General features: G+C 45.0%; 1 protein-coding gene across 1 annotated transcript in view; it reads right to left on the minus strand.

Moving 5' to 3' along the window:
- Positions 1–6,653: 6,653 nt before the first annotated feature.
- Positions 6,654–16,553, minus strand: part of LOC124048202 (anthrax toxin receptor 1-like) — a 28,412-nt gene continuing 18,512 nt past the window's right edge. Inside the window, exons 15-18 of the mRNA XM_046368732.1 lie at positions 15,684–15,782; positions 15,336–15,503; positions 15,050–15,130; positions 6,654–9,388 (exon numbers count right to left, since the gene is read on the minus strand). Coding sequence (XP_046224688.1) covers positions 9,128–9,388; positions 15,050–15,130; positions 15,336–15,503; positions 15,684–15,782 — 609 coding nt within the window. The 3' untranslated portion in view covers positions 6,654–9,127. The remainder of the gene's footprint in view (positions 9,389–15,049; positions 15,131–15,335; positions 15,504–15,683; positions 15,783–16,553) is intronic.

Below are 16,553 nucleotides of genomic sequence, written 5' to 3' on the forward strand. Positions count from 1 at the left end.
AGCATGAACAATACGTTTTCTGCTCCGAAATGTCTTCTGATCTTCATGAGAAAAGAATAATTGTGTAATTAGCTGGAAGTACAATTACACATGTAAACAAAGTTGGACAGCACATTGCTTGGTTAAAGTTGGGTGGAAATTATCATTATTGTTGGTATACAATTGAAGCCCTGAATGAATATGTGGTCCTTGACAAATTAGATGTTCCAAGGTTACACAAACAACCTCTTTGGGCCCTGTGAATGTGACATGTGAAGTGACCACAACTCCATATCATAGTTATCTAAATGACATAGTGGATCATACAGATGTCATGCAGGTGAAAGAGGACCCAAAAGCGACTTGGCGAAAACAGAGTCTTTAATCCAGTAAAGTAAATACAATCAAAAAACACAACTTTCACTCGAAATGACGAGGACAAACTGGAGACTCGATCTTGAACAGCAGGTGAACAGCAGGTTGCCTCGGGAAGGCACTTGAACCAAACAGACTCAGACACCTGCTCACCACGCAGCATCTGAGGAAAACACGACACCACAGGGCGATACACAAACACAGCACGGTGAATTCTAGACAAGGAACCGACAGGGCAGAAACGAATAACAAGGAGAGAAATAGGGACTCTAATCAGGGAAAAGGATCGGGAACAGGTGTGGGAAGACTAAATGATTGATTAGGGGAATAGGAACAGCTGGGAGCAGGAACGGAACGATAGAGAGAAGAGAGAGCGGGAGAGTGAGAGAGGGAGGGGGAGAGAGAGGGATAGAAAGAGGGAAAGAACCTAATAAGACCAGCAGAGGGAAACGAATAGAAGGAGAAGAACAGGGACAAGGCATGATAATCAATGACAAAACATGACAGTACCCCCCACTCACCGAGCGCCTCCTGGCGCACTCGAGGAGGAATCCTGGCGGCAACGGAGGAAATCATCAATGAGTGAACGGTCCAGCACGTCCCGAGACGGAACCCAACTCCTCTCCTCAGGACCGTAACCCTCCCAATCCACTAAGTATTGGTGACCCCGTCCCCGAGAACGCATGTCCATGATCTTATGTACCTTGTAAATAGGTGCGCTCTCGACAAGGACGGGAGGGGGGAGGGAAGACGAACGGGAGTGCGAAGAAAGGGCTTGACACAGGAGACATGGAAGACAGGATGGACGCGACGAAGATGTCGCGGAAGAAGCAGTCGCACAGCGACAGGATTGACGACCTGGGAGACACGGAACGGACCAATGAACCGCGGAGTCAACTTACGAGAAGCTGTCGTAAGAGGAAGGTTGCGAGTGGAAAGCCACACTCTCTGGCCGCAACAATACCTTGGACTCTTAATCCTGCGTTTATTGGCGGCTCTCACAGTCTGTGCCCTGTAACGGCAAAGTGCAGACCTCACCCTCCTCCAGGTGCGCTCACAACGTTGGACAAACGCTTGAGCGGAGGGAACGCTGGACTCGGCAAGCTGGGATGAGAACAGAGGAGGCTGGTAACCCAGACTACTCTGAAACGGAGATAACCCGGTAGCAGACGAAGGAAGCGAATTGTGAGCGTATTCTGCCCAGGGGAGCTGTTCTGCCCAAGACGCAGGGTTTCTGAAAGAAAGGCTGCGTAGTATGCGACCAATCGTCTGATTGGCCCTCTCTGCTTGACCGTTAGACTGGGGATGAAACCCGGAAGAGAGACTGACGGACGCACCAATCAAACGACAGAACTCCCTCCAAAACTGTGACGTGAATTGCGGGCCTCTGTCTGAAACGGCGTCTAACGGGAGGCCATGAATTCTGAATACATTCTCGATAATGATTTGTGCCGTCTCCTTAGCGGAAGGAAGTTTAGCGAGGGGAATGAAATGTGCCGCCTTAGAGAACCTATCGACAACCGTAAGAATCACAGTCTTCCCCGCAGACAAAGGCAGACCGGTAATGAAGTCTAGGGCGATGTGAGACCATGGTCGAGAAGGAATGGGGAGCGGTCTGAGACGACCGGCAGGAGGAGAGTTACCCGACTTAGTCTGCGCGCAGTCCGAACAAGCAGCCACGAAACGGCGCGTGTCACGCTCCTGAGTCGGCCACCAAAAGCGCTGGCGAATAGACACAAGAGTGCCTCGAACACCGGGATGACCAGCTAACTTGGCAGAGTGAGCCCACTGAAGAACAGCCAGACGAGTGGAAACAGGAACGAAAAGGAGGTTACTAGGACAAGCGCGCGGCGACGCAGTGTGCGTGAGTGCTTGCTTAACCTGTCTCTCAATTCCCCAGACTGTTAACCCGACAACACGCCCATAAGGAAGAATCCCCTCGGGATCAGTAGAAGCCACAGAAGAACTAAACAGACGGGATAAGGCATCAGGCTTGGTGTTCTTGCTACCCGGACGGTAAGAAATCACAAACTCGAAACGAGCGAAAAACAACGCCCAACGAGCTTGACGGGCATTAAGTCGTTTGGCAGAACGGATGTACTCAAGGTTCTTATGGTCTGTCCAAACGACAAAAGGAACGGTCGCCCCCTCCAACCACTGTCGCCATTCGCCTAGGGCTAAGCGGATGGCGAGCAGTTCACGGTTACCCACATCATAGTTGCGCTCAGATGGCGACAGGCGATGAGAAAAATAAGCGCAAGGATGAACCTTATCGTCAGACTGGAAGCGCTGGGATAGAATGGCTCCCACACCTACCTCTGAAGCGTCAACCTCGACAATGAATTGTCTAGTGACGTCAGGAGTAACGAGGATAGGAGCGGACGTAAAACGTTCTTTTAGAAGATCAAAAGCTCCCTGGGCGGAACCGGACCACTTAAAACACGTCTTGACAGAAGTAAGAGCTGTGAGAGGGGCAGCAACTTGACCGAAATTACGAATGAAACGCCGATAGAAATTAGCGAAACCTAAAAAGCGCTGCAACTCGACACGTGACCTTGGAACGGGCCAATCACTGACAGCTTGGACCTTAGCGGAATCCATCTGAATGCCTTCAGCGGAAATAACGGAACCGAGAAAAGTAACGGAGGAGACATGAAAAGAGCACTTCTCAGCCTTTACGTAGAGACAATTCTCTAAAAGGCGCTGTAGAACACGTCGAACGTGCTGAACATGAATCTCGAGTGACGGAGAAAAAATCAGGATATCGTCAAGATAGACAAAAACAAAGATGTTCAGCATGTCTCTCAGAACATCATTAACTAATGCCTGAAAAACAGCTGGCGCATTGGCGAGACCAAACGGCAGAACCCGGTACTCAAAATGCCCTAACGGAGTGTTAAACGCCGTTTTCCACTCGTCCCCCTCTCTGATGCGCACGAGATGGTAAGCGTTACGAAGGTCCAACTTAGTAAAGCACCTGGCTCCCTGCAGAATCTCGAAGGCTGATGACATAAGGGGAAGCGGATAACGATTCTTAACCGTTATGTCATTCAGCCCTCGATAATCCACGCAGGGGCGCAGAGTACCGTCCTTCTTCTTAACAAAAAAGAACCCCGCCCCGGCCGGAGAGGAAGAAGGCACTATGGTACCGGCGTCAATAGACACAGACAAATAATCCTCGAGAGCCTTACGTTCGGGAGCCGACAGAGAGTATAGTCTACCCCGAGGAGGAGTGGTCCCCGGAAGGAGATCAATACTACAATCATACGACCGGTGAGGAGGAAGGGAGTTGGCTCGGGACCGACTGAAGACCGTGCGCAGATCATGATATTCCTCCGGCACTCCTGTCAAATCGCCAGGTTCCTCCTGAGAAGTAGGGACAGAAGAAACGGGAGGGATGGCAGACATTAAACACTTCACATGACAAGAAACGTTCCAGGATAGGATAGAATTACTAGACCAATTAATAGAAGGATTATGACATACTAGCCAGGGATGACCCAAAACAACAGGTGTAAACGGTGAACGAAAAATCAAAAAATAAATAGTCTCACTGTGGTTACCAGATACTGTGAGGGTTAAAGGTAGTGTCTCAAATCTGATACTGGGAAGATGACTACCATCTAAGGCGAACATGGGCGTAGGCTTCTCTAACTCTCTGAAAGGAATGTCATGTTTCCGAACCCATGCTTCGTCCATGAAACAACCCTCAGCCCCAGAGTCTATCAAGGCACTACATGTAGCACCCGAACCGGTCCAGCGTAGATGGACCGACAAAGTAGTACAGGATTTTGATGGAGAGACTTGAGTAGTTGCGCTCACCTGTAGCCCTCCGCTTACAGATGAGCTCTGGCTTTTACTGGACATGAATTAACAAAATGTCCAGCAACTCCGCAATAGAGGCACAGGCGGTTGGTGATCCTCCGTTCCCTCTCCTTAGTCGAGATGCGAATCCCTCCCAGCTGCATGGGCTCAGTCTCTGAGCCAGAGGAGGGAGATGGTTGCGATGCGGAGCAGGGAAACACCGTTGATGCGAGCTCTCTTCCACGAGCCCGGTGACGAAGATCTACCCGTCGTTCTATGCGGATGGCGAGAGCAATCAAAGAGTCCACATCTGAAGGAACCTCCCGGGAGAGAATCTCATCCTTAACCACTGCGTGGAGTCCCTCCAGAAAACGAGCGAGCAGCGCCGGCTCGTTCCACTCACTAGAGGCAGCAAGAGTGCGAAACTCAATAGAATAATCCGTTATGGACCGTTCACCTTGGCATAGGGAAGCCAGGGCCCTAGAAGCCTCCCTACCAAAAACTGAACGGTCAAAAACCCGAATCATCTCCTCCTTAAAGTTCTGGTACTTGTTAGAGCAATCAGCCCTTGCCTCCCAGATAGCTGTGCCCCATTCTCGAGCCCGGCCAGTAAGGAGTGAAATGACGTAAGCAACCCAAGCTCTCTCTCTAGAGTATGTGTTGGGTTGGAGAGAGAACACAATCTCACACTGCGTGAGAAAGGAGCGGCACTCAGTGGGCTGCCCGGAGTAGCAAGGTGGGTTATTAACCCTAGGTTCTGGAGGCTCGGCAGGCCAGGAAGTAACAGGTGGCACGAGACGAAGACTCTGGAACTGTCCAGAGAGGTCGGAAACCTGAGCGGCCAGGTTCTCCACGGCATGGCGAGCAGCAGACAATTCCTGCTCGTGTCTGCCGAGCATGGCTCCTTGGATCTTGACGGCAGTGTAACGAGCGTCTGAAGTCGCTGGGTCCATTCCTTGGTCGGTTCCTTCTGTCATGCAGGTGAAAGAGGACCCAAAAGCGACTTGGCGAAAACAGAGTCTTTAATCCAGTAAAGTAAATACAATCAAAAAACACAACTTTCACTCGAAATGACGAGGACAAACTGGAGACTCGATCTTGAACAGCAGGTGAACAGCAGGTTGCCTCGGGAAGGCACTTGAACCAAACAGACTCAGACACCTGCTCACCACGCAGCATCTGAGGAAAACACGACACGACAGGGCGATACACAAACACAGCACGGTGAATTCTAGACAAGGAACCGACAGGGCAGAAACGAATAACAAGGAGAGAAATAGGGAATCTAATCAGGGAAAAGGATCGGGAACAGGTGTGGGAAGACTAAATGATTGATTAGGGGAATAGGAACAGCTGGGAGCAGGAACGGAACGATAGAGAGAAGAGAGAGCGGGAGAGTGAGAGAGGGAGGGGGAGAGAGAGGGATAGAAAGAGGGAAAGAACCTAATAAGACCAGCAGAGGGAAACGAATAGAAGGAGAAGAACAGGGACAAGGCATGATAATCAATGACAAAACATGACAACAGAAGCTGCTGAATGTGTGTGTGTGTGTGACAGAAGTAGAGGGTGGGCCAGTCCCTGGGGAGGCCTGCCTCTCTTTACAGATGTCTCCTATCCAAATGTTCTGGGTGGAGCACCAAAGAGCGTGTTCAAATGGGGTCAGTGACTGCTTCTTTTACAACACAGAGCCTCTCATAATTCCCATCATTTAAAGGCTTGCTGTATTTCATTGTGCTTTACATAGAGTTTGTTGGCACAGTCTGAGAATGATCCTATATGTGTCATTTGTCTGGGGTGAGAGAACTGTCTACAGTATTGTGGTACGTTGAGCTTATTGCCTGCTCTGTTTGTGACGTAATACAACTCACAGACAAGACAAGTGTCTGTAGTATTACTGGTGTATCAGTAACAAAGTTGTAAATGTTTCTTCCCTCCATAGTGCTGCTCTCCCTGCTGGCCTGTCTGAGCTCCTCTGTCTGTGAGGTGAGGAGGGCAGCCACAGCCACCCTACAGATCCTGGCCCAGGTGGACAGCTCTCCCTTTCACCCCACCATCGACAGGCGGGTGAGGACCACCGAGGAGCATCATCGACCTCACTCCAGCACCATCGCTGACCTCACTCACCTCAGCCAGGTCTCTCTCCCTCTCCCACACACACACTCCATAATATATACTGTCTACACACACACACATACATGCACACACACATGTGCGCACACACACACAGTCCATAATGAATATACTGTCATATGCTGCCTATAATGTCCATACACACCATCATATACATATATATTTATATTCTGGACTCTGACATTACTCGTTCTAATATTTCTTCATTCCTTTCTTTACATTTTTCAGACTGCGTGTATTGTTTTATGAACATTGGCATTTAGCCAAACCCACGAGAACTTCTGCAAAATATGTGTACGCAACCAATAACATTTTTCATTGGATTTTGACACACACACACGTAAAAACAACCCATTAGTCACATATAAAAGCTTGGAAGTCAACCTTTATTAATACTGTTAAAAAAAAAACATTGAACACATTCATGTCTTTCCATACTTGTTTCAGTACTCCCATTAATACATGAAAAACAATGGTTAACATGTAAAACAATGGTTAACATTTAGCATCTCAGAGTTTTTTTTCTCTCAGAACACCACTCCACAAAGGTCCTAATGGTCATTGTGAAGCAAAGAGATAAAAAAAACGACATAATAATGAGTTGTATATAATGTTGTTGCTTGCTCCTCTAACTACTGAATGTCATTGCTTGAGTGGGGTGATGTACTAATAAAAGCCATCAATCCAGTCAATGAAATGGAGGGCTTTCATCATTGTCAAAAAGCAGAACTTGTATATTACACTTGGGTGCCTTTGTAGTTTTATTTGTGCTATTGTACCAATAAAAACAAAGTAAATGTATGCACCTCTTAATCATCATCATCATCATCCTCCCGCTTTCAGCAGTGCTACAAGATATCAAAGGAATATAGTAACTCAATGGTATTATAGTACATAATCGAATGAAGTACATTATACAAAGAGAGTAGAAAAATCTAAGTAGAAAAATCCTGAAAGGTACCAGGTGTAAAACGTTTCTAATAGTGTTCCTCAACCTTTGTCTGTACCAAGGACTGGCATGCTGTAGTTCTTCCTCCTTTGGGGACTTGATTGAATCGCTGTTGGTTCGTAGAATAATCCCTCAGATTTCACCATGTTTTTAATAGCCTTTAGATAAAGTACAGTTGCACTAAGGAAGCAATATTCCATGACCTAGTGCCGGACTATAGACCAATGGGGTTGAGAAACGCTGTCGTATGAAGTTGAATAGTTTGTTTACATGCACAGTGTGTCAGTGGACACCTTTGTCGTATTCAAGTACCCTCCTCTAGGTCTGGGGGTTAATAAATTAGAGACGTGGTGAACTGCCCTGCAGTTGCAATGTGATTGTGGTCAAAAACAAAAGGTAAACGAAACAAGGTATCAAATTAGTGTAGTTTTGGGAATGTAAAAACATGATGACAGAACAATGACCTGACTGGTTGTTTGATTTGAGAGGTTCATGAGTCAAAAGGGATAAAAACAAATGAACGAAAGAAAACTAAAATAATGCCATATCTGAACTGCATTCAATGTGCACAATTACCAATATTAACTTAGGTAAACCTGGGTTCACTCTCAGATATTGACCGACAAAGTGTTTAAAAATGCCAGATTTTGTCGATACACATCTCCTACGCTATGATTTTCCATTTACTAATCAAAAAGATATACACATTTTACGCTTTCAGTCCATATCAAAAGTATCTCAGTGTCAACTTATGCTTATATGCTTATGGCTTCCGGCAACACTACCAAATGGGAGTAATGAAAATCGGTTTCTCAATGAGAATATGGACATGGGCTAAAACCAGTGGTGTAAAGTCCTTATGTAAAAATACTTTAAAGTACTACTGAAGTCGTTTTTTAGGGGTATCTGTACTTTACTTAAACTGTTTATATTTTTGACAACTTTTACTTTTACTCCACTACATTCCTTATGAAAATAATGTATTTTTTACTCCATACAATTTCCCTGTCACCCAAAAGTACTAGTTACATTTCGAATGCTTAGCCGGACAGAAAAATTGGGCCAATTCACACACTTATCAAGAGACCATCCCTGGTCACCCCTACTCTGATCTGGAGGGCTGACTAAACTCAATTGCTTCTTTTGTAAATTATGTTTGAGTGTTGGAGTGTGCCCCTGGCTAGCCGTAAAATAATAAAACAAGAAAATCATCAAAAGTAAAACATTTACTTTTGATACTTAAGTATATTTAAAACCAAATACTTTTAGACTTTTACTCAAGTAGTATTTTACTGGGTGACTTTCACTTTTACTTGAGTCCTTTTCTATTAAGGTATCTTTACTTTTACTCAAGTATGACTTCCGTACTTTTTCCACCACTGGCTAAAACTGAGTTTAACTAATTTGGACATCAGAGAAAAAAACATAATAAAGTCCTGTTGTGTGACCCCCTAAACAATTTGCCCTTATGAAATCTTTCAATGTACAAAAGAGAGATCTAAAAAGCTATATGTAAATATTCACAAAAGAGAGATGCAAAAAGCTAATCTAGATTGGTTTGACAGCAGGTTCGTCATACTAGAAAAAATCCAATCCTTGTGGTTGAAAGTAAATCGACTCAGTGATAACTAAAGCCACACAAAGGCCCAGTCTACTCTACTGTCACCTTGACACTTACCATCATCGGATACTCAGTAGTTGAGAAACAAATTTCATCCATTGTAGTATTTTTCCTCCTATGACTAAATCTTTTGCTGCCCAGCAACAAACCATTACATCTCCTGCTAAATTCACCCCAACTCAAATAAATACTATGTTTATTTTTGGTTGAGGGAGCATCTTTGGCAGCGGGGACTATTGCTTTATTGGAGTGGGGTCCCTAAATCACTTTCATGGTCTGTTGTTGGGGCACGGTGGGGGGCGCGAGGGAGGGGGGCAGGGGGGCCCTGGGGGGGTGCGGGAGGGAGGTGGCCCCGGGGGTAGCTGGGTGATGGGCGGTGCCCGCGGGGGTGAGCTGTTCTGTGCTGGCGGCGGTGTAGTGGGGCGGATCAGGGGACGGTAGTCTGGAGCAGATGGACTATGGGCCCGAGGAGGGGCCTTGGCTGCTGCTGCTGCCTCATCTTTCACCCGGGTGAAGTTGATGCATCGACCCTGGGGGGAAAGAGACCGTAACATCCGATTACATGGTGATCAATGTCCTAAAAGTCACGAGGTATACAGAACCCCATTAAGCTACAGTAAAGACATAACTCAGATTACATTGCACCTCCCCTCCCCCACATGGTCCAGCCCACTTCCCACGTACAGTACACAGGTGTCTTACCCATCAGCCCCTGCTGTGACCTCTCTACCCTCTCCTCCCAGCCCAATGTCCTGTTACCAATGAAACTGTTCCAATGTTCTGTTACCAATGAAACTGTGGCCGCTTTCCAATAACCCCAAGTTGTTTATAGCACCATATGGAGAATGAGAGAGAGAAATGTAGAGACAGAGGGGGGTGTGGGGGTTGCTGTGATTTGAGTCAATTCAAAGCAATACGTTCCTTTTGCAGCATAAACTTTTGCTCCCTATTCTCGTCCACCACAGCTACTTCCCTACATAGTGAGAACCCCTAACTTCGACCACAGTGGTGTCTTACAGAGCACTCTCGCGGTATATGGTCTAACTCAGATTTATGCCCTGAACAGACAGACATCCCAGTGGCCCCTTTTCCATTCCCCACGCAGCTAGGCAGACATGGACTTACTAGGTAATACTGGAGAGCCATTTAACATATGCAAACACACGCACACGCACACGCACACGCACACGCACACACACACACACACACACACACACACACACACACACACACACACACACACACACACACACACACACACACACACACACCCTGAAAACAACAGAGGACACATTCCATTCATCTTGATATGTAAATGGTATATGAGGGTAGAAAAAAATACAGAAATCCTCTGGTAAACAAACTCGGTCTCTGACATTCAATCAAGTCAATAACAGGATGAGAACATGAGAAGGGTCATGGATTCTAATCAAATATTCTTTCATTCTCAGTGCATACGTTGTCTGCAGACCCTTTGAGAGAGGCTCATTTTAGCAACCTTTCTGCGAGTTCATAACATTGAACCACTGTGGTCAAATCAAATCAAGCTTTATTTATACAGCCCATTTCAGACATGAAACACAAGCATTTCACTAAACCCGCAAAAACATCTGCTAAAGATGTGTATGTGACCAATAAAATGATTTGATTTGATTTGAATGTACTTCACAGGAAAAAATAAAATGAAAACAATAAATAAAAACTGAAATATTTACTACACAACAAACATAGGAGGATAAAAACAAAATAATTACATTAAAACTGAACGAATAAAAGGCACCCTAAGGAAAAGCAAAAAAAAATGTGTTTTAAGATCTTTATGTCCACAGTTTCGGCCCCCCTCAGGTTCTCTGGCAGGCTGTTCCTGAGGCTGGGGGCACAAGAACTAATGGATGCCTCTCCGTGCATCTTGGTCCTAGGCTTTAGGATAATTAAAAGGCCAGTGCCAGAGGACCTGAGGGACCTACTGGGTACATAACTTAAAAACATCTGACATGTATTGGGGTGCACAAGCGTGGATTGATTGAAAGACCAATAGAAGAATCTGGTGCGAGACTTTGAAACAGAACTTACAGTACAAAGGCAAAACAAAGATGCCCCTTCAAACCTCCCTCTTCTAACGTCTACCATTAAAACCCAGAGCTCATAAAACAGACTAGCCTGTGTTACGTCAGAATGGTTGTCATGTGCCCCCCCCCACTGGTTGAGACGACTCTCGCGGTCATCTCTGCTCGCTATTACATCATGTCGTTCGCTTTGCGAACACTCTGTCAGACGTTAAATCAAAGCCTCGAATGTAACCTCAGGAGGCGATCTGCTCGAACACATGATGTTCTATGTAGGAGCTCGCTGAGAAGTTGAGAGTATTTGGAGACATAGCTGTGGTCCTATGTAGCGGTGTGGAGCCAGCGAATTAAGACTAGGGCTGCACAAAGAGAGAGGGATATGACTAAACCAGACTATGCACAGATAATCATACCCTGTAGGGCTGTGCTCACAGTACACAAGCGCACACACACTGCACTATACCACACTCAACCGAAACTAAGCAAACAAGGAGTGTGTCTGGGTGTTCTAAACCAGCACAGAGAATCCCACAGTAAAGCTGGGGAGGAAGTTAGAGAGAGGGAGGGAGGGAGGAAGAGAGGGAGGGAGGGGGGGAAGAGAGGGAGGGGGAGAGAGAGAGGGAGAGAGAGGGAGGGAGAGAGGGGGGGGGGGGGGTAGAGAAGGGGAGATCACACTCTACGTGAACAGAGCTATGCTCAATCATGAGGCATCAAAGTCAAAGAAACTACACAATATTAAGAAATAGTATAGATGGAAGGAAAGTAGTATAGAAATATACCAAAAAATAGTTAGACAGCAACAAATTCAATCTCTTCTAGACAATTTCCTGGACAAAATGTTTCACTGTAATAGTGAAGGAGTAAACTTGTCAGTAGAAAACCTAACCACTCTCAGCTTCCCTATCAAATCCAAAAATGTCAAGCAGTCAACCTAAGAAAATGAACAACAATGACAACTGGTTTGATGAAGAATGCCTAAGAAATACATTGAGAAACCTATCCAACCAAAAACATAGGGACCCAGAAAACCTGAGCCTACGCCTTCACTATTGTGAATCACTAAAACAATACAGAAATACACGACGGGAAAACGGCACGTCAGAAATCTAACTACTTCTGGGAGAATTGGAAAACTCTAAACAAACAACAACATGAAGGATTATCCATCCAAAATGGAGATTTATGGATAAACCACTTCTCCAATGTTTTTGGCTCTATAACAACGAACAAACATATGCATGATCAAATACGAATCTTAGAATCATCTATTAAAGACAACCAGAACCCACTGTATTCTCCAATTACATTGAATGAACTACAGGACAAAATACAAACCCCCCAACCCAAAAAACCCTGTGGGGTCGATGGTATCCAACATTAAATGATCAAATATACAGACCACAAATTCCAATTGGCTATACTTCAACTCTTTAACATCATCTTCAGCTATGGCATCTTTCCCAATATTTGGAACCAAGGACTGATCACCCGAATACACAAAAGTGGAGACAAATTTGATCCCAATAACTACTGGGGGATATGCGTCAACAGCAACCTTGGGAAAATCCTCTGCATTATCAATAACAGTAGATTCGTACATTTCCTCAGCGAAAGCAATGTCCTGAGCAAATGTCAAATTGGATTTTTACCAAATGACCGTACGACAGCCCACGGATTCACCCTGCACACCCTAATTGACAAACAAACAAACCAAAACAAAGGCAAAGTCTTCTCATGCTTTGTTGATTTAAAAAAAGTTTTCACCTCAATTTGGCATCAGGGTCTGCTATACAAATTGATTGAAAGTGGTGTTGGGGTAAAAATATACAACAGTATAAAATACATGCACACAAACAACAAGTGTGCAGTGAAAATTAGCAAAACACACATACATTTCTTTCCACAGGGCCGGGGGTGAGACAGGGATGCAGCTTAAGCCCCACCCTCTTCAACATATATATCAACAAATTGGCGAGGGCACTAGAATCATCTGCAGCACCCGGCATCACTTTACTATAATCTCAAGTCAAATGTCTATTGATGATCTGGTGCTTCTGTCGCCAACCAAGGAGTGCCTACAGCAGCCCCTAGATCTTCTCTTCTGCACAGTTTCTGTTAGACCTAATTCTTCTGCACAGATTCTGTTAGACCTAGATCTTCTGCACAGATTCTGTTAGACCTAGATCTTCTGCACAGATTCTGTTAAACCTAGATCTTCTGCACAGATTCTGTTAGACCTAGATCTTCTGCACAGATTCTGTTAGACCTAGATTGTCTGCACAGATTCTGTTAGACCTGGTTGGGAGGTCTGGGGTCCGCCTACCAACCAAGAATTTACAAAATGGGACAAACACCAAATTGAGACTCTGCATACAGAATTCTGCAAAAATATAATATGTGTACGGCGTAAAACAGCAAATAATGTATGCAGAGCAGAATTAGGCCGATACCCGCTAATTATCAAAATCCAGAAAATAACCATTAAATTCTACAACCACCTAAAAGGAAGCGATTCCCAAACCTTCCATAACAAAGCCATCACCAACAAAGAAATTAACCTGGAGAGAAGCTGGTCCTGGGGCTCGATTCACAAACACAAACACATAATATGACATTTTAAATGCCTTTTGGAACATTTGTGAGTGCAATGTTTATTTCACTTTTGTTCATTATCTACTTCACTTGCTTTGGCAATGTAAACATATGTTTCCCTTGCCAACAAAGCCTCATGAGTTGAAATTGAAAGAGAGAGCAACAAATGCTGCCTTTCTGTTTTTCAGTAGTCATGGAGTTAGATCAATAGCTACGTGAGTTGTATTCATAGGATGCATAGACTAGGGGACATAGCAGGTCCATTGTAAACTGATGAAATCAAAGGAAACTGGGCTTGATAGATCAGCCTTTCTACTGTGGATACGAGGAGCATTCAGTCGTGTTTTATGGAATTGTACTGGAAAGGCTTTTAGCCAAGGCTTCTCTCAATAGTGCCATTCAGGATACAGGCGTCGTCATAGCAATCTGCGTGGTGATCAAATGCAACATAGCAACAGACTGAAATATGTCTGTCGGGAAACCAGATCTGATCTCGGCCAAATGGATCCAATGGAACACACAAGGCCTGTACATGTTCTGTGAACACCAATATGGCCTGTGTGTGTGTGAGAGTGAAAGAGCTGTGTTACCAACAAGCATGGCCCCGTCTCCTCAGGTAACACTTTACACAGGAAAGAAAAGAGCTCCTCTGCCTTGTATGTGTGTTCATTCCTCCCTGAAGGAAAAAATACATATTACACCAGTACAAGTAGGCCTGCCTCTGAATTTTTGTGCTTCTTCGTAACCGACCGCAAATTACCAGAGTAGGCGACGCCATTACACGGAGGGATGGAAACGATTCCACTGGAGTAAGCATTGCGTCACGTAACCCTTTGCAGGTGGCGATCGCTAAAAGCTTTCCTGGGTCAAACCCTTTGAACAAAGTATCGACATCTTTTTGTCCGAGAGAAATCTGAAGGACGCTAATCATCATTGTTCCTCTTTGCGGTTGATAGCTGACTTCCCGAGTCGTTGTTGAGAGCTTATCTGGCAGTACAGTCATGTCTTCTCAGTTCCTATTTTTGGCCGAGAGAATACTCTTTAAATGTGGAATTCCACTTAAAAAGGGCTATTGAAGATTTTCTGCAAATGACGCATGATTTTAACTAGGACCTGGAGAGGTGCCATCTCAACAGGCTAGCTGCAGCTCTCAAAGGAAAGAGATCTATGGGAGATCTATGGGATACAGTCCCTCAGATAGTCCAGCCCTCCAAAGTGCATTTCTAGAGCAAAACCAACTTCAATCCAAACTCCAATCTCCATTTTGATACAAAGGGTCAGCATTGCAAAGTTAAAACATGTGAAAGTAGAGATTTTAAAACATTAAGAGGAACTTCCTGGAGTGTGTCCACAGTCCTGGTTTATTTCCCTTTTATGGCTGATTTGAAGCAGGTGTTGGGTTCTGCCTGGTCATGAATCTTGGCACTGGTGAGGTGTTGGCCACTGCGGGGGCGTTTTTTGGGGATTGGACTGTCTGATGAGGGATTGGACTAAGGCTGGGCTCCCAGGGTTTTTTAAGGCTTTAGTACTCACATGTTCTCCTGGCTGAGGCCTCATGAGAGAGACCTGGTCGTAACCGCGGCGAAACAGGGCCCAAATGGCGTCCAGTTTACCCTGCCGACAAGAGACAGAGAAACGACTACAGTGAATACTGTCAAAAATTAATTCTAGCTAGCAAACTGGTAAGTGTGCATGTCCAATATGTTCTTTCATACTACACAGTACCCTATTATAAAAGTAGCGGTAGTGAGGAAGAGAGTGTACATACTAGTCTTAGAAAGAAACGAAGAAAGGAAAGAGAAGATAAGTGTGTTTCTACCTGTATGGGAGTGTACCACTTCCTATCCGCGGCTGGCTTCCTGTTGTGGGCCTTCTTGGGCTTGGGCTCGTAAGGCTCAAACTCCTGCTCGGGCATTTTCACCACAGCGTTCTTGGGCATCTCCAGTTTAGCCCCCTCCTCTGTTGAACCCTTCCCTCCCCAGCGCACCTGTAGGAGTGGACCACAGCTTATATGACCTACAGTACCCGCAGAAGGGGTTTTACATACTACACACGGGCAGTGACATAGTCTATAATAAAGTTCCAACTTTGGTGTGTTTGTGAGGAAATATGGAGGATAAAGACTCTTGACAATTTCAATGTCAAAAGTGGATTAGATCCAACTCGCCTCCATTCTTTTGATTCCTCCGACTCCTCTTCCTCCATAGTAGGATGCATCCACGGTGGGCCACTTCTTCTTGGGCATGCCATCTTCATCGTCTGATTCCTAGGCGGAGAGAAAAGATAGGAGCACGTGTTCATGTGTTACGATATTATGCATCTTTCCCGTATTCTTGGCCATGATAGTAAGTGTCTACCAAGAGCGATTTATCTCACTTGCCTTGTATGAAAGCTTATTTCATTCACCAACAAAATAGCTTCAAAGAAAATAAAACAAGAATTCCGCCAAAAAGGAAATAGAATTGAAAGACTCCCAGTGAGAGTAAAATAGAGAATTAGTAAGCGCTTTAGGCTATTCATGCATCAGAGATCAATAGAATATAATGCCTTTGCTTCACGAACAGCTGTGTCACATCCATGGAAAATGTGACAAAGACTTATTATTTGTAATCAACTTCTGTGGCGAAATGCCCTGAAAAGGCCTCATGACTGCATCACTTAACATTTTGTCACTTACTCTTCGATTTTTCATCTGAATACTGTTGCTTTTTGAGCATAGACCCCACTTATTGAGCATAGACCCCACTTATTGAGCATAGACCCCACTTATTGAGCATAGACCCCACTTATTGAGCATAGACCCCACTTATTAAGCATAGACCCCACTTATTGAGCATAGACCCCACTTATTGAGCATAGACCCCACTTATTGAGCATAGACCCCACTTATTGAGCATAGACCCCACTTATTGAGCATAGACCCCACTTATTGAGCATAGACCTCACTTATTGAGCATAGACCCCACTTATTGAGCATAGACCCCACTTATTGAGCATAGACCCCACTTATTGAGCATAGACCCCACTTATTGAGCAT

This window comes from Oncorhynchus gorbuscha, linkage group LG11 (genome assembly GCF_021184085.1).
Source record: "Oncorhynchus gorbuscha isolate QuinsamMale2020 ecotype Even-year linkage group LG11, OgorEven_v1.0, whole genome shotgun sequence".
Lineage (NCBI taxonomy): Eukaryota > Metazoa > Chordata > Actinopteri > Salmoniformes > Salmonidae > Oncorhynchus > Oncorhynchus gorbuscha.